Raw genomic sequence first — 19,768 nt, 5'->3', positions numbered from 1 at the left:
GTCTTCGTCTCCAACACACACTCCTTTCCACAACTCATTGAAAATGAGGGTGTGTTTTATCATCCGGGACCACTCAGGATAGTTCTCCTTGCCAGTGAGAACTATTCCCACAATGGATATGATTGAATGCATTGTAAAATCTGAGTGCTGTAAAAATACTTCTGCTAGCAAAAAATGTGCTTTTGTGGAGAAAACTTCTGCTGCTAAAAAATTGATTCTGATATATGATATATGGAGACAGAGGTATGCAGAATAATTTATCTTCAAAGCTATCTCAATCCAAATTCACAAAAAATATCAAAGATATATGTGAACAAATTATTTTCATCTTCATGGCATCTTCACAATTATTGTCTATGTTGTCAAAGGAATCTACAGAAAACTACTGAGACTTGTATAAGCAATTCCACAAATGAATCAACTGTTATAGTAATGCACCAAATTAGTCAGTCTACAAAAGTCAATTGGAAGTCTTCAGCATAACCTTAACTTCTCCGAAATTGCTCCTGTGCAAGATAGCGTTCAAGATACCACAGCGTTAACCAACAGTGTGATATATCAAGAGCATCAGCGTTCAAGATACCACAGCATTAACCAACAACGTGATATATCAAGAGCATCAGCGTTCAAGATACCACAGCATTAACCAACCAACAGCGTGATATATCAAGCCGAGGTATGGAGGAGGGTCGTATCGGAGCAGTGCCACCACGTTTCCGCTACCACCACGTTCACCATGGAGTAGATACGATGGGAGTGCGGTATAAGGAGGGCTCTGATGGCCTTCTTCAAGCACAGGTTGTCCTTCACGCAGGAGTTATACACGCCATGTAGCAATGGGAAGTATGACTATGGGAGTTATACAAACTGTTGAACGGTGGGAGGTATGATTGTGGAGTCGAGAAGCGTATGGAGGCCGAGGCCGAGGTGTAGCAGAATTTGACGTATTTAAAAGCCTTCGATGAATTTAAAAACGTACTAGCATAGAACTCAACGCATATTCTGCATACCAGTTAATGAAGTTTCAGTCTTCAACCATGGCTCAGATACCTTAGTCTCAAAACAATGGCACACCGCCATTAACAGTGCTTCAACGGTTATACGCACCCTTCATTGCAAACTAGCACAGTTCCAACAATACCACCCATTCAATGCTCCATAATATTTCACGCAGATATGGAGGCCAGCAGCATGGAGAGAGCAACGTATGGACTATGTCAGAGGAGCGTGGGAGGTTACAAAAATTGGAAGAAAAAATGCAGGACAAACTGACAAATTTCTAAAGAAATAACAGAAGGGAGTTACAATGGCAGAGTGCAATGCCAAAAATGGAGTTGGCTCTAATACCATGTCAGACCAAGCAGTAACTCCTCAAAATCAATTCATTGATTTCATTTAGGTTGGTGTTTATTATATACATGAGGGAGAGACTATTCATTTCATCTCCCAGTGACTATTCATATTCTCTATTATTTATTTACATCATTTTCAGTTATTCACCCAATCCTGATGATTAGGTGTCAACATGTTGGACCCCAATAATTTTTCTTCCATTGAAGATTTTTTCTCCGAGTTCAAGACCCTTAGACATCTCTTGGAAGGTGTTAAGGTTAAGAAAGAATATGGTAGCCTTATCTATTCCATTCTTACTAAGATAGGACCAGCCTACTCAATTTTTGTTTCCACCTTCCATTCTACTAGAGAAGCCTTTATTTCTCAAGGACAAGCCTACAAGTCCCCCTCTTTTGATGTCTTTTGTGATTCTTTATTAAGAGAACAAGAAAAACTCTTACGTATTGGTCTTCTTAATACTGGAAAATCTTCTAAGAAAGCCTTAGCAGCCTAGCAACAACCAAATTCAAAGAATCCTAAGAAGCAACATCCTAAAAAGAATGGTCCTAAACCAAACAAGAGTCCTATGCAATTTCAGTCTCAAAATGAAAAATAAACTCAACAAAATGATAAGACAACTAAAAACAAAGGAAGAAGACTGATAGACATTGCAACTTTTGTAATCATGATGGCCACTTAGAATCCAAATGCTTTAAGAAGATGGAAGCCTTCAAAGCAATGCTGAAAAAGCATAACATCCATTTGGAGCACTCTTCAACTTGAACTTCATTTTCAGGAATATCACTTTCTGCATGTGGTTGTCAAGCATCTCGGTCTAGTTATGCACTAAATGCATCTTCTTCTACACATTCTCATGAGTGGCTCATGTATTTTGGAGCTTCTTATCACATGGCAAAAAACAAAGCCATGTTTTCTTCATTAAATGATTATAACACCAAAATATATATATATATATATATATATAGTGATGATAGATCTCTTAGTGTTGTAGGGACTGGAGCTATTCATCTAGACAATGGTCAATTTAATGATGTATTATGTGTTCCTACCTTATCCTGCAGCGTTCTATATGTATATCAAATAACTCATTCAGGTGAAGGTAAAATTGTTGACTTTTCACCCCATGATGTTGTAATTAATGACCTCAGAGATCTTAGACAGAGTTTAACTACTAACATTGTTGATGATTCTACAAAGTTGTATAAGATTAACAACTTTGGGTGATCAACTCTTCCCTTGGTATTTTTTGCTCATAATGATGAAGTGAGCAAACTATGGCATGAGCGATTTGGTCACTTAAACTATCGCTCCCTTGAAAATCTATGTAAAGAAAATATGGTTACAGGTCTTCCTATGGTATCTTGCAGAGATGGTGTTTGTTCCAGATGTGTACTCAAAAAACATCATCATGATAGTTTTGAAAACGTGCCTCTTGGCATGCCTCAGCCCCTTTACAGCGTGTGCATAGTGATTTATGTGGTCCACTCCCAGATGTTTCATTCTCTGGCTACAAGTATTTCTTAAATTTCATTGATGATTTCTCCAGACGCACTTTGGTATACTTCATAAAACTCAAGAGTGAAGTCTTTAACATGTCCTTGGCCTTTAAGACCTTTGTTGAGAAACAATTTGGACATCAAAATCTTAAGCTAAGATTTGATAATGGCGGAGAATATGTTAATAACAAATTTATCAACTTTTGCAGTGAACATAGAATTCAATTGCAACATATTGTTCCATATACTCCATAACAAAATGGCGTAGCTGAAAGGAAGAATCTCACCTTAAAGGAAATGGCTAATTGTATGCTTCAATCTAAAGGACTTAGTCTTAATTTTTGGGCATAAGCAATTAACTATGCAAATTACATAGTAAATTGTGCTCCTACTAAGGTTTTAAAGAATATCATTCTAGAAGAAGCATGGAGCTCAATTCAACTAGATGTAAGTCACTTTCGTGTATTTGGAAGTGAAGCATGGGCCCATATTTCAAATGACAAACATAAAGGTTTAGAACCTAAGAGTTAAAAATGTAATTTTTGTTGGATATTCTAAAGATGTCAAAGGATATAGACTTCTTCAACCTAAATCCAAAAATGTTATCATTAGAAGAGATGTAAAGTTTGTTGAAAATATATCAGCCTTCAAGCCTAGTTAGGCAGATGTGCCACCTCTCTCTATCCCTTCTACTTCTGAAAATATTCCTTCTTCAGATCATGACAGCGAGGATGACAATCTTCCACCACCTTTTTGGGATCCTCCTTCAGCTCCTCAACTTTCAAAATGGGTCCCCACTACTCGGGATGCAGTAGGTGCTCTTGCAAGCGATCATATAGATCAATGTTGTACACGTTCTCAATTCGATAGAGCCTCTTCTTTGCTGGCTTAAGCTTCAACGAATTATGATCATGGCACCTTTGCAGAAGCTTCAATTCATCGAGATTGGGACGCAGCTATGAATGAAGAATATCATTCACTATTGGCAAATGATACATGGAACCTTGTTCCTCTTCCAAAGGGACAAAAACTTGTTAGATGCAAATGGGTTTACAAAACCAAGTTTATACCAGATGGAAAAGTTTATAAACATAAAGTTCATCTTGTTGCTAAGGTTTTTTTCACAAGTTGAAGGCATTGACTATACTGAAACCTTTTCCCCTGTTTCCAAAATGAACTCTATCTGCCTTGTTCCTTCCCTTGTTGTCTCTTTCAAATGGAAAGTCCGTCAAATGGATGTTAAATTTGCCTTCTTGCATCGAGACTTGCATGAAGAAATATATACATGGAACAACCTCTTGGCTTTATACAAACAGAATCTAGCCTTGTATGTCGGCTTAAGAAATCCTTTTATGGTCTCAAGCAAGCCCCTCGGGCTTGGTATGCCAAAATGGAACCTTTCTTTTAGATATTGGCTTTTCTAGCTGTCATTCTGACAATACTGTCTACACCAAGAAAGTGGGTAAGTCTCTTATCATTCTTGTTCTTTATGTTGATGATCTTATCCTTACTAGTAGTGATCCCAACCTTATAAACCATGTGAAGTCCAACCTTAAAAAGCAGTTTGAAATGACAGACTTAGGACACTTGCATTATTTCCTCGGTCTTCAAGTCTTGCAATCCGAAGAAGGTATTTCCCTTTCCCAGTCCAAGTATGTGTGTGATCTTTAAATCCACTTTCACATGGAAGACTCTAAGTGAGCCCCTTCTCCCTTTCAGTCTAGAGCCAAACTTTTAGTCACTTGTACTTCCCCTGAAGTTGATGCTACCTTCTATCATCAGCTTGTTGGAAAACTTTTATATCTAACCCATACCTGTCCTGACCTTTCCTTTGTTGTTGGCCTTGTTGCTCGGTTTATGCAAAACCCACATCAAAGTCATTGGAAACCAGCTAAAAGAATACTCCATTATGTTCGAGGTATAGTTCAGTTTGTGATTCATTAAAGTGCAGAAGCATCTCCTCTATTGGTTGGTTTTAGTGATTCCAATTCAGCTGGTGACCCAGATGATCGGAAGTCTACTGTAGGTTGTCTTCACTCTTGGTTCTGGACCTATTACATGGGCTTGCAAGAAAAAAAGTGTCATTTCTCTTTCTTCAGCAAAAGCAGAGTATCGTGGCGCCATAGAAACTAGTAAGGAAGCCCTGTGGCTTCGTCAGATCCTATCAAAGTTTGGCTTTCAACAACAACATCTGGCTACACTTTGGTGTGATAATCAAAGTGTCATTCAACCATGCAAAGATCCAATGCAACATCACTGCAACAAACACATTGAACTACACATGCACTTTATCAGAAAGCTCATTCATGACCATGTTCTTGAAGGGCAATATTTTTCAACCGATGATCAAGTTGCAGACATCTTTACAAGGCTCTCACAAAGGCGAGGTTTACTAAACTTCGATTTATGGTTGGAGTTTAGGAAATTGTCACTAAGGGGGATAGGCTCTAATGCCTCCTTCCTTCTCCTATTGTGTCATCTTTATACATCCTTCAATCATATGCCAAGTTGTTCTTAAGGGGGGATGTTAGAATATTCTGACACATAGGAAATAATTAAGTATAACTTGGTCTAATGTATAGTTAGGTAAAATTTGTTTCTTTAGTATGTACTTTTTGTAACTTACAATCTGACGGGCATGATATGTTCTAGACATGAAGGTGATCGGACAGCTCATTCTCTCCTTGGTATTTACTATTATCGACACTTGATCTGTGGCTTAACACCCAATTGGTCCATGATCTCTATTTAAAGAACATGGAGGGTCATTTGTAAGGTGACCATTCATGAGATAAGCTTATGTAAATTTTCTTTATTTTACATTAATAAATTGCCTGAAGTGGTCACTTTGATCTGATTCTATAAGAAGAGAATTTTTGGGTTCCCCCTTGGAGGGATTTTGCCTTGGCTGGGAGCCTATATCTTGTGTTCATTATTTTTTTGTGATCTTCATGTTTATGTTTCGTTAATTGCTTGATGAAAAGAACGCATTAAAAGAAATAATAAGCCAACTAATTCACAAATAATTACCATGCTAAGAGAAAGTAACTCTAACACATAAGTACACAAATTTCTCAACAACAAATTGGAGGTACAATGAAAACATATCAACAAAACCCAATTCTAAAAATGTCAAGCCAACATCTATATTTCCCCTCAACAAAATTATCAGCCATGCCAAGTTACCAAAATTATATTTTAATGATTTTTTTGGGAATAAGACATGAAGGTGATGGATCCTTCAATTGCGACTAACAAAATTATATTTATGTATGTAATGAAGATTGTAACACAATCAAATACCCAAGGCTCTAAAGATTACCATCCTAGCAAAACGAGTAATTCCTTTGTTTTTGTGTCTTAAGGTTTATTTATCCAATTGCCCACCCTTGGTAGGTCTCTAATTTAATCGTTTTCTTAAAAATAATCACATTTTTAAATAATTATGCATCATCAGTATAACATGCGATGATGATACTTTCTACTCAACATACATTAACATCTTTGTTGGTAATAAGAACATGTCCCTAATAGATGGAGTATAAATCAATAGTCAAATTTGAAATTTTTGAGAAGACAAACATAGGACATCCTTTTCCCCATCCATGGAGAACCTTTCATTATATGGTCATTCTTTTTTGGCATCAAAAAGGTTGACGATATGTACTAATTAAGTGGTCTTGACTATGTGGGAAACTCCATGGTTAGGACCATTTGAGCCAAAGGACTCTTGGGATAGGTGACTTCGGAAAGTCCTACTTACTAGGTGCAAGCCTCAAAAGTGGTAATTGACATTGTCAGACTTATTTCACTAGTTTCATTCCCACTTATTCATCCCTGTGAACATCACTTAGTGATATGAGTGTTAGGGTAGACTATTTGAACTCATGAAAAATTGGTCATTAGTAGATGACATTTATGGGATATCCTCATGTTTTAGTTGTTAGAAAATCGGAAAGGCAGAAATGTTTTCTCTAATTGATAATTACTTGCGATATCTTTGAATTCTTATTATCTTTCTTTTGTTCCTTTTTATTTAGTTCATCAAGTAATTACCAAAACCAAAATACAAATATCAGGTACACCAGATATAGGCACTCAGTCAGGGTTAAAACCCCTATATAGGGGAAAACCCAGTCAAGAATTCTTCCATAAATAATTCAAAATGAGATGGATCATGACCCTAGACCAACAAACCTCCTCCTCCACCAAGTCAGCATTCCAAGATGATTTAGTAGTCTTTTCTTATCCAGCAGTTTCAACCTAGCAGCAATCTAGAAATTCGACTTCCTAGCTACAGAATTTCGACCCCCAACAGCAAAATTTCGACCTCCTAGCTACTGCAGAATTTCGACCCTCCATCATCACTCCAAAACTTCGCATGTGTGGGATCAGAGAGAAATTTCAGTTTTAACGACGAGATAATATTCTCCTTCTTTGCAAGATTCTTCTTTCTTCTCCCTTGAAATTCACACTTTTTCTTAGCCCAGAAACTGCAGATCGAATGTATTGTGTGTGTGTGACAAATGAGGTCGAGTTGATGCCTTTATATAGTGATTCTGCTACCCAGTTTAGGCCGACTTGTCCAGTTTGAAGCCGACTTGGTGGAGAAGGCCTAATTGACCTATTTTACAATAAAATAAATTTCTTAGTTGACAAATAAATCCCAAGGGTTCTTTACATTATGGCATGGACAAGGACACTTGACATAAACCCTAGAAGCCTGCAATGGTGACCTATAAATAATTGACCCAAGCATGAAACTCGTGCTTCAATAAGTTAATTTCTTTAATAATAAAATTTCATTTTTCTTTCTTTTTGACAAATACATTACATCATGACTTAAATACAATTATGAAGACCAAACCTAGTTATATTCTTCAACACTCCCTCCGAACTAGGGAGGTATTCACAATTACAACTATATAGAGGTACATCGAAGATCTCCCAAATGAACTACGAAGAGTTCTAGCACACTCAGTGTTGCGGACTAGATACCCGACCAGGGTAATCTATCCAGGTGGGACTAAGATGGACTCAAGCTCTCATCCAGTCTAGGTACTATCAAGCTTACTTGCATACCATCATTCTGGTGATCTACGTGCATATCCAAGCTTAGAGCTCCATGACCAATGCCACCCTCCCTCTTCAGGATCTAGACATCAAAACATAAGCCGATCAAATGTCCACCCAAGCATCCACCATTAGATGCTTCAATTCTCCATATCAAACTAGATATGTCGATTTTTCCAAGCATGCCTCCAGAGTCTTCAACCTTTTTATGGAGTTTTACTTGTACAAACACAAACTCCAATCAACAATAAACTTTCAAATATATATACAAATAAAGACAAACCTTTAGGGTGCTCATTCATTCGGATGATGCTTTCATCATCAAGTTATACACATGCAATTTATCATAAGCTTTCTTCTTCTTTCAATTCTTCAGTACCACCAAATACATCTTCGATATATTACAGATCTATTCATTCTCCAATTTCTTTTACAAGGTATCCATCATAATATGCCTTCCCTCTCAATTGGGGAGATGTACTCTTTTCTTCTAACCATGTTCCCTCTTAACTTGGGGAGATCAACAATTTCTTCTTTTATAACATTGGAGAAGCTTCAAACTTTCATGACTTTATCAAGGTCATCTTGATAATCATCATTCTTATATTTTCCTTTCATCATGTTCATTATCATAAACATCTTCAACCACGAACATCTTCAATAGCTTGAAGATCATATCCCTGCAAAACTTTAATAGCAAGTACAACAAAGTACAAATATACGAAAGCATGAAGTTAACTAAATCATATTACTATAATGGAAGCATTCAAACATTCAAACTTTAGACACCAAATACCTAAGCTTAGTTAGGTTCATAATCGATAAGAGACATACTAAACTTCAATTTCTATCTAGGATTTTTGTCACAAACCCCTAGACTTTATCATCGAGACACAAAGCCTTAGATATCGACAACTTAATAATCCAATCATAGTACTATACATCTAGGGCTTCAATATTACTTTCAGAATTGTATGATAGACTCTACTAGGGTTTGTTGCAAACCCTAGATTTTATCATCAAAGCAAATTCATATTTGAAAACAATATCATTATTTTCTAGAATATCAATCTCTATGAGGGTTTTGTTACAAACCCTATATTTCACAAATCGAAACATGAGTATCAACAAACTTGAATATATCTAGGATTTCATACTAGCATCTCACAACAACATCTACTAAGTGTACCAAACATTAATACATCGAAGTTAGATATACAACCATTTTGACTAGACTAGGGTTTCGATTAAATAGATGAATATGTACTTAGGGTTTCATTCACAGGATCTTACTATGACTATTCAAAGGTTTAGCTTATAAACGCTAATTTACCAAAACCTAAAGTTCATAACTTAGACATTAATAGCAAACCCTAAAGAATTGGGGTTTCCATCATAGCAATATTAAAATTCTAAACATCAAGAGGATCAAAATTCTAGACTTCATCAACAACCCTAAGTAGACTAAGTTTTCATAAATATAGACATACCCTTAGGTTAGGGCTTTACAGTGAACCTTTTTAGGGTTCCACAAGAATGATAATATAATGAGGATAGATTCAATCTAATGATTAATCACCCTAACAAGAATCTCTTATGATTCAAAACCCTAGACACAACGATGTTAGTAATGTAAAGCAATTTTTCAAAAGAAGAATGATAGTAACTTTTACATGAAGATAATTTTTAAAGCTTATAATCTAAGACATACATTGAAATGTTTTTTTTTACAAACCTTGGCATCAACTCTTAAAGGACAAAACTTCTAACATGCTTCTATCTTTTGAATTTTCCCCACAACTCTTGAGCATTCAACAAGCTTCCCTAACCAAGGAAATATAAAGAAAAGATTATTTGCTTACAATACAAACACATTTTGATATGATAGAAAAACTAAATATAAAAGAGGAGATAAGGAATAAGATACTTATCTTTTGGTAAAATGGTGAAGGGTCCCTCTTAATCCAATCTCGGGGGATACCTATAACTCATCAAAATAATTCGAAAATGTTCTAAAAGACATGTTAGATCTATAAAAAAAGACTAAGAGGGCTATGTGAGAGAGAGAACTAAGTCCTTGACTTTTGATTCTTCGATCTTGTTATTCTTAGGTGGATCTCCATCAACAACATTCACATGTTCCCTTTGGATTCTCTGGACAATGGCTTTTGTAGTGACCCATCTTGTGACAATTGTAACATTTAATCTTGGATAGGTCCATTTTCTTCTTTGGTCCTTTGAACTTCTTGAAGGTTCCCTTCTCCTTGTGATGAGCAAAATAGGCATTCGAGGTGTTTTCTTCTACATCCTCCTTATTGTTTACTAACAGTATTCTGGCTTCTTCCTGATTACATGCATTCCATATTTGTTCAAATGTTGGAGTATCCTTCCAACTGTTAAGTCCTGATGCAAAAGCACTCCAAGATTTTGGTAGTCCTAGAAGGGAAGTGATTATGAGCTCCTTTTCTGGGACAACTTCATCTATTGCTTGGAGTTCATCTCTTATTCTAGATATCCTTATAAAATACGATGAAACAATATCATCATTTGTCATCCTACTCTTGAGGCTTGCTATTTGACCAATGTTCTTGATTGTGAATAACTTGGAGAGACCCTCATACATTTCTTGGGCAGAATTTATGTTGAATATGTATGGAATTAGGTTATCCTTAACTCCATCCACTATAAAGTTCATAGCCAAGATTTTGATTTCTCTTAAAAAAAAATTGTTTTGCTTCACTTGAGTCATCTATAGGCTTCTTCATTTTTCCTTGAACGAGATCCAAAACTTTTCTCTTTTCAAGAATGATGCCTATTCTCTTTTTTTAGGCCCGGTAGTTGGAGGCCCCTTCTAATTTATTTTCTCCCTTCATTGAGCTTGACATAGTTCTTGTAGATAATAGGCTTTTCACTGTATATGATCCCCTTGAATTTTCCTTAATCTCTTTTTCCTCAATAGATCTTTAATCTGCATTTTTCTTTCTTCTTCACCTTAGCTTTGATACAATGTAAACCCAATCAAGAACTCTTCCTTCAGTGATTCAAAATGAGATGGACCATGACCCTAGACCAACATCCCTTCCTCCCCACCAAGTCAACCTTCCAAGATAATTTAGTAGTCTCTTCTTATCCATCAGCTTCAGCCCAACAACAATCCATAAATTCGACTTCCCAGCTACCGAATTTCGACCCCGAGCAACAGAATTCTAGCCTCCCAGCGATTGCAGAATTTTGGCCCCCCAATTCCACTCCAGAACTTCGCACGTGTGGGATAAGAGAGAAATTTCGGTTTTTACTACAAGATAATATTCTCCTTCGTCGTTGCTAGATTCTTCCTTCTTTTCCCTTAAAATTCACACTTTTTCTTAGCCCAGAAATAGAAGATCAAACTTCTTGTGTGTGCGTGTGACAAATGAGGTCGAGTTGCTACCCTTATATAGTAATTTTGCTACCCAGTTTAGGCTGACTTGTCCAGTTTGAGGTCAACTTGGTGGAGGAGGCCTAATTGACCTATTTTACAATAAAATAAATTTATTATTTGCCAAATAAATCCCAAGAAAGGTTCTTTGCATTATAAAATGGACAAGGACACTTGACATAAACCCTAAAAGCTACAATTGAGGCTTTGACCTATAAATAATTGACCCAAGCATGAAACTCATGCTTTAATAAGTCAATTTTTTTAACAATAATTTTTCTTTCTTTTTTTCTTTTTGACAAATACATTACATCATGACTTAAATACAATTATGAAGACTGAACCTAGTTATATTCTTCAACATTAGTGACCCCAAAATAAAACAAAATAAACTGAAAATACCCATTATTAACAGTGAAATTCTATGCTGAGCTCTCATCTAGTAGCATGTTCGAGAACATGTCACAATTGTGCTTCTCATAGTGTTTACAGCCAGGTAGAAGGTTTGGGCAATGTTGACATAAAAGATAGCCTCATGCCCATAATCTTGAAGACCGAAGATGACTCCTCAAAAGCATGTTTCACCCTCCCCCTACCGCCCAAAAAAAAATTGAAATACATCTATCAGCAATCCAAAGACGAATGTCGAATTTCTATAATTGGCATGCAATTTATTATGATATATCATATTGGGTTTTCTTTTCAACACCACATCGTCTCTCCTTGTTCCATGTATTACCAAAATTGAAACTTGAGAAATGAAGTAAATCTACAATGTTGTAAAGATGCAAAAATAGCTAAAGCAACCAAAGATTGTTCTGTGTACATAGATTCCAGCAATCAAGAACATCTAAATTAATACAAAATAAACCCATGAGAAAAGCCTTAATTAACTATGAAATTGTTATATCCTCCTAAACAGCCACTTAAACAGCCACTTAAACAGCCACTTGAGGACATGAACTTTGGGCCACCATCCTATCCAATAAAGTTAGTTCCCAAAAGAAGGCTTTTGATTGAAGGTCGACCTGAAGCAAGAAACATGTTGAAAACGATATCAGCATATATTTTTACTTTTACAGCATATTATATTACAGATATCACATGCATGATATTTTTTTGGTATTTTTTTTATGTAAGGCTATATGCCGATTTTAGCAAGATCACTAGATCTTAACCGAATGTATACACACAATACATTTACAAAATGTGGTTCTATTATAATTAATAAAATCACGCTTTTTTGAGTAAAAAAAGAGAAACATGTAGAAAACATGAAGTCTTTGAATTTAGGTTATGCTGTAATAATCTTGTGAACAGAAGCAAAATAAAACGCCTGTAAAAGCATCCCATCCCGGCTACTCAAGACAAAGTTAAAAAAATAAGTATGATAATTAACTATAATATAACTAAACAATCCATACGAAGTTGAGAAGGATAGCACCAGCTAAATTAAGATGAGAAAAATAGCACCAGCACTGATTGTTGCTACTGCTTTTTCCATTTTAATTTAATGGCTAATGGTAATAGGTATATTGACATACATGGATGAAAGGAGCAACAAGTGTCTCTCGTTCATCCACTACTGAATCAAGCTATTAGTAGAGTTCACAATCTGCATATATTAACTCTAATCCAAAGTAACATTCAGCTGATAAATCCACATCAATAGTTGCTCCATGGTATATAAAAGAGACATTCCGCATTGATTTAATTTGGTTGATAAATAAGCAATGCTAATAATCCACAGATTAGTCCATTCAAGGGTGCATTATTGAGAACATAAAATAGGTATTGTCCATAAGATGTTGAACATGTGTGATTTGTCAATAATCACTTTGGTCAAGCGTGACAATATGGAGGTCTACTCGTAGCAAGCTAGGCACAGAAAGGTTCTGCCAAATCTTGATAAATAAAGGATAATATCCATTTTTTATGTAATTTTTTATGCTAGTGATAGTCAACATTAATGTTAGTGTAGGACAGCATTGAATGTTGGTACTTGTATTTAGTGTTATCATATAAATGTTTGATGGACCATGGAATGGCCCCACTTTACAGTGTTACACAAGGACATTCCCAATGGGAGATGATGTGCACACCATCCTCCCAAGTGTTGAAATTTGAGCAGCTATGGGATGAATTTCTCATGAGAAACCCTACTGCCCCAAGGAGAACCCGTCTTGCCCCAAGAAAAATGCAAATTGGATAAAAAGGAAAAAAACTACTGCCCCAAAGGAAAGCCCGTCTTGCCCCAAGAAAAATGCAAATTGGATAAAAAGGAAAAAAATATTATTGATTGACGTGACAAAATCTAGTTGGGCAAATAATTATTAAAGCATCATCAAAGAATTTGGTATAAATATAAATATATATATATATGAGAATTTTTTATTAATACAAAATGAGATTTCTCATCAAGTCGGCTTTACAAATTAAAGGGTCATATTAATTCTCATGGCACCCCTTCCTCCTTCATCGAATTGTATAAAAGGAAACCCTTGGAACTCATTCAAAGACACATCAATCCTCACATTCTCTAATCTCTGAGTGGCTCACAATTGTTCGATGACTCGTTAATCCGTGAGGCTCGCAATTATATTTCAGGAGTCCGCATTATACTCTATGGTTTGTATTATATTTCTGAAGCTCGCTATTAAATCTCTATGTGACTCACTCTACGGCTCGCTAAGTGTGAAAATCCCTTAATGTAACACATCAGAAACCACTACTGCAATTACTAGTTTACAATCTCCTACTTGTTCTTTACACTAACAAGTTATTTAATTACATAAACATCGAAGTAAACACTATTGCAGCCTTCACAAATATACAGATCATGCACTGAAATAAACTGAGACAATAACACAAGGGACACCGTTATTTTTGGACAATCGTCCTCGGAAAAACCCAATTCAGGAAAACCGATGTAGCATATAGAGGGTTTGTATTATTAAGCAGATTTCGTGAATACAACTCAGGTGCCAGAAATGGCTCACCCAACAGAGAATATCCTTGGCAGTAGTACCTATATCCGAAGAGAGATATTCCAGCAAATTAGCAAGCGGATGATCAAACCCCACAGCGACTTTGGTTGTTCCCTATGCTGAACAGCGAAAGCTGCTCCAAGCACTACTCTGGAACTGCATCACTCCTCCAGGTGCTGCGTCACCCTCTCTCGGCCCAGAATCTGTTGATCTGCTCCTAGTCTACCCCACAGAATTTCCCCAACGCTAGCTCTAAAGCCCAGCATTAGCCTCTACGGCTTTTGCATCAGCCTTTTGCATCCTCTACGTCAGTTCTTCAGCGTCTGCATCATCCCTTCTAGGTTACGTCAGCTCTTCGGCCTCTGCGTCATCCCTTCTAGGGCCTGTGTTGTCTCTCCCGGCACTGCGCTGCCTCTCGGCTATGTATTCTTCAGCCTCGGATGAAAATCACTTGTTGAACTGCCCCTCACTGCAACTCTGATCACTAACTCGATTTCCTCAGCAAACCTCGACCCAGAAAATCGAATTATTTGATCACTTGGTGTATCTTCAACTAACCCTCAAGCATCCTCTTATACTTTCCCTGTTGACGAATCAACGACTGAGATTAAGTCCATAATCAACAACTAAGATTAGAACTAGCTTGATCCTCGTCACTTAGAACTTTCTCACCCATATTTTATTAATACAAGTTAATATTTTTATTTTCCTAAGTTTAGACTTAGGAACCCATTAAAAATATTAATTATTTTAATAACTCCTCATCTGGGTGGAATTTCTCCAAACGATTTCTGGGTTTTGGGGATCTCGTGTGCCTTAGCCTCTCCACCAAATTTCATGGCTAGAGCACATCTGATACTACCCAAAATCAACACTCCCTCATAGCGAGGAATGTGCTCTAGCAATGCTTCAACATAGAAGCATCACATTGATCCTCCGCATTGGTCCTTTGTGTTTATGCTTGGCCTGTTGCCCCACATCCACCGCATTGTTGCTTCCTGTACTGCTGCCCATGACACTGCCACTGCCACTACTATATCTATACTACAACTCCCTCTCAAAACCCTGCCTCATGTTGCCCATAGCACTGCCACTACTAACTACTGCACTGCAACTCAGTTACCGAGAAGTAAGTAACTAACTTCATCCAAACACTGACATCCTAGTCAGTCTGGAAGCCTTGTGATGTTGAAGCTACCTATACTCCTATCTTGTGCTACCCCTTTGATGCTAGTGTGTTGTTGTTGTATCTATTATGTGCCTTCTGCACTGCCACAACACTCCACTGCGTTGCGTTAGACTTTGGCGCTCTAGCTCTACCATTGTTGCTCCATCATCCCCCGCACCAACTGACTCTTGGCATTCTGCTAATGTCATTAAGGGCTCCCGTAGCCGTATGTGATCCAAGAGTTTGAGCACCTCAAGGATCCTTCCCCTTTTCTTGTAGTCCTCCTGACTACAGCTCAATGTCTCCCCACCTCTTCTCTAGAGGCGCATGAGCACCCATGGCATAATCGTCATCAATGTCAACATCCTTCTCTGCCTTTACTAGAGCTTCTTTTGAGTCGGAAGCTTCTCCCTTGCCTTACTTCCTGGGGCACTAAGATGCATAATGTCCCATCTCCCCACAGTTGAAGCACTTGACCTTGGAAATGTCCTTCTTCTTCCTTTTCCCTTGTTGTCTCGCAGATCCTAGAGCCGCATCCTCCTCCTCCTCTTTCTTGACTCGAACTCCCTTATCACTACTCCCCGACTTGGTCAACCTCCTGATCTCTTCCTATCAAAGAGTTGCCCACATCTCTTCCCAACTAGGGAGAGTCACTCCCAAAATGCTTTGGACAAACATCTCCCAGTCCTCGGAGACTGCATTCAGAGCAATCCTGACCATAAACTCTGGATCCAGTGTAGACCCCATGGAAGTAAGTTGGTCGCGAATTCCTTGCACTCTGAGGAGGAAGTTGTTACAAATATAAATTATAGAAAATAAAATAAAAATAAAAATGTAAATATTAAATAATCAAATATTGATTATGTTAAATAGTCATTAAGTTAAATGAAAAGACATGTCTATGAAAGGACACCTGCGTAGGGATAATTGCAGGTCCTCATTGTAACAATTATCATCACTTTTACATTTTTATATATAATAAATTATTATTACAAAATACCTTTTGTATATTTTTGCATTCAAGTCGACAAGCTACCAGTTTTTATGCTTCAGTGATATAAGAGCCATGGCGAACAATATAATCATGCAGGTTTTTGAACATTGTTCGCCGCACAATGTGCACCATTACGTTCATGTCCTGAATGCGTTGAATAGTTTAGTAAAATTCAAGAAGCATTTTAGCATTTAGAAAAATCATTTGCATAAGTTAAAGCATGTCGAAAGGAAATCAATAATAAGGAAGATAATAGCGACAAGTGAAGAAACGAAACAAGGTGAAGCAGGAGAAGAAGATTTTGATCAAACTAATAATAATAAAAATGAGGATGTAATAGATAATGATGAATACGAAAATGATATCAATCAAGATGAGTATCCAAACTAATAATAATGAAAATGAGGATGTAATAGATAATGATGAATACGAAAATGATATCAATCAAGATAAGTATCCAGATGAAGCTGATTTTAATGTCAAACAGGATGAAGTTATTGAAAATACAACACTTAAACATGTAGAATCTATAAAAGAGGATGTAAATACAGTTGTAGAGGATGAAGATATCAAGATTACTGATTTTGATGATGAACAAACAAAAGCAAAGTTGGGGAAAAAATGTAATAGACAGACTATGTTTTTGAATTTGGAAGATGTAAAACGAGCTGGTCCAATCAAGACACCAACTTCAAAAAGGAAATCTTCAGTTCAATCACCTTCTACTCATTTGCCAAGGGAGAATCATCGCTCTTCACATGCTTCATCTGATGGGTCAGTAGATAAGCAGGGTTGGCTCAACAATAAAGATCAGAGACAGGTAGGTTCATCAAGTAGTGAAGGAGGCACCATGCCTGAAATTCAGGATCCCAAAAGGACTGATTACATGTCTGAAGATTCTTCAGTTGTACAAATGTCTAACACTGAAAAGATTCTAAGGGGAAATGTTGTGTTGTGGTCCAAAAGGATGAACTATAACTCAAAAACTACATTTTAAGGGTTACCACCACCTATACGAATGCAAAGTTCATGGAAGCAAGGACTAGAACAAAAACATGGAAAAGGGAAACTTTGTGTCAATCGTTACAACCCACTTGAGGCCTATGTTGGTAGTGAAAGTATTGTTGACGAGATCATAATTTATGGATGTGATAATATGAATCGAGCTTTTGATGAACATGTAGTTGCAGTAAAGCTCTTGCTTAAGGATCACTGGGATGGAGGGAAAACAATGAAAATTGTAGAAGATGAAGACGAGGAGGTCCACTTAGTTCCGAATAATGCAAATGGTGCTCCTCGTGATGCCATTTTAGAGGAGAATTCCAAGGGGCTTGAAGGTCATATTACAGCCCATCCAACTAGGCGTGTTATTGGTATAATTAGGCGGAATTGGCATTCGTACTGTGGGTCTCTCGAGCCAATGCCTATGCCTGCAGGTGGTGGTGGAATTGTCAACGCTTTAATTGTATCTATTGATCGCAGATTACCTAAAATCCGAATTCAAACCCGCCAACTTGGAAATCTCATTGACAAGTGAATCATTGTAGCTGTTGATTCATGGGATCAATTATCACAGTATCCATCTGGTCACTATGTGCTAACGATAGGAGAAATAGGTAATCGTGCTATAGAAACTGAGGTTTTGCTAATTGAGAACGACATCAACACAAGAGCATTTTCTAAACAGGTTCTAGCTTGCCTACCACCCTCTCTGTGGACATTACAACCAGAAGATTTGAGTGATCCTCACCGAGAGAATCTACGCCACCTGAGAGTATTCAGTGTGGATCCACCTGGTTGCAAGGACATTGATGATGCACTATGCTGTCGAGGACTCCCAAATGGACATTTCGAAGTTGGAGTCCACATCGCTGATGTTACAAATTTTGTTCTCCTAGGTACACCTCTTGATGAAGAAGCTTCGGAACGAGGCACGTCTGTTTACTTGGTTGAGTGGAGAATAGATATGCTCCCAAAACCACTTGCTGGAGATCTATGCTCCCTCCATTCAGATGTTGAAAGATTGACCTTTTCAATTCGTTGGGAAATGCCTCCTTCAGCAAATATTGTTTCTGTGAGATTTACCAAAAGTGTTATCAAGTCATGTGCAACATCGTCTCGCATTGAGGCTCAAGCACGAAAGGATGACAGTCGGTTGGTTGATCCTATAACAGTCGATCTGCGCAATATGAATTCATTAGCAAAGATCATGAGGGCCAGACGGATTGAAAGAGGAGCTCTGACTCTTGCATCTGCAGAGGTTTTTGGGTACATTGTAAGCACGCTGACAAATGAAAAGCGTCATCCGTTGTCCACAGGAGCTGACGTATCAATGTGCCAGACATTCCATTGTGCCTGCCTCGACAGGTTCCGCAAATCATTCCCTTGTTCTTCCAACCGATATACGAAAAAAAAAATTGTCGTCTCATCCCTGCCGTCAAATGGCGTGCACGTAGGAAGGGTCAACGGGTGTGGTCGATACATCGATTCAGATGATCGACATAAATATACATTGTGTGCTTCAAAAATGTGCGTCAGAATTGCTAGACGTGATCAAGGAACTCTGTGACCCGAGTGGAGGGCGTGCCCTATTTGTGCCATACCTTTGTTTTGAATATGGAAAAGATTATGACAACGATGCTTCAATAAAATTGTTGGATAAGCTATGACGTTCTATGGCACGAAGAAAAGATGAACAATTGGTGGATATTTCTCAGGTTCTGGTTGCAAATATAAACATTGGTTACAAGGCTATTGTAAATACACACGTCCTGGCTTCCAATGGAGTGCATGTGAAAAAATCGACGTGTGGACACGACTCGCTGAAGCATTGAGTGAACATAAACTTACCTATTGCTCTTAAAAATAAATAAACAAAAGGAATTATAATAAATCACAAGTAAATTATTAAAGTGACTTTATTAAATAATAAAGTTACATTATAATAGATTTTTATAAAAATACTTAAAAAAAGGTTATATATAAAAAAAACAAGGGCATTTATATAAAATATATATATATATATATATAATATTAAGAAAAAAAAATCTTATTAAAAAAAAAGATAAAAAATCTTATTTAAAAAGAAACAAAAGAAAAAAAAACCTAGTTTCAAGACAACATTACTGGAGAATTCTACATGCTAAGGTACTAGTGATGAATTACTTATGCCAAGATGAAAAACGCAAGGTGAAGAAAATTGTCGGAAATTAAGCTTTGAGGACAAAGCTTTTCGAAGAGGAAGGCAATGTTACGAATATAAATTATAGAAAATAAAAT

The 19,768-nt window shown here is 37.0% G+C and overlaps 1 protein-coding gene and 1 pseudogene across 1 annotated transcript in view; one reads left to right on the top strand and one right to left on the bottom strand.

The window, feature by feature from the left end:
• Positions 1 to 11,985: 11,985 nt before the first annotated feature.
• Positions 11,986 to 19,768, bottom strand: part of LOC149162853 (basal transcription factor complex subunit-like protein) — a 232,251-nt gene continuing 224,468 nt past the window's right edge. The window contains exon 11 of the mRNA XM_089437412.1: positions 11,986 to 12,368. Within this exon, the coding sequence (XP_089293538.1) occupies positions 12,332 to 12,368 (37 nt within the window). The 3' untranslated portion in view covers positions 11,986 to 12,331. The remainder of the gene's footprint in view (positions 12,369 to 19,768) is intronic.
• Positions 17,508 to 19,058, top strand: LOC149162855 (exosome complex exonuclease RRP44 homolog A pseudogene; annotated as a pseudogene).

The sequence above is a fragment of the Pinus tabuliformis genome, chromosome 5_2 (assembly GCF_031772625.1).
Source record: "Pinus tabuliformis cultivar Carrire ecotype Pingquan chromosome 5_2, CPIR1, whole genome shotgun sequence".
In the NCBI taxonomy this organism is placed as follows: Eukaryota; Viridiplantae; Streptophyta; class Pinopsida; order Pinales; family Pinaceae; genus Pinus; species Pinus tabuliformis.
This window is presented reverse-complemented; position numbering and strand designations above follow the sequence as displayed.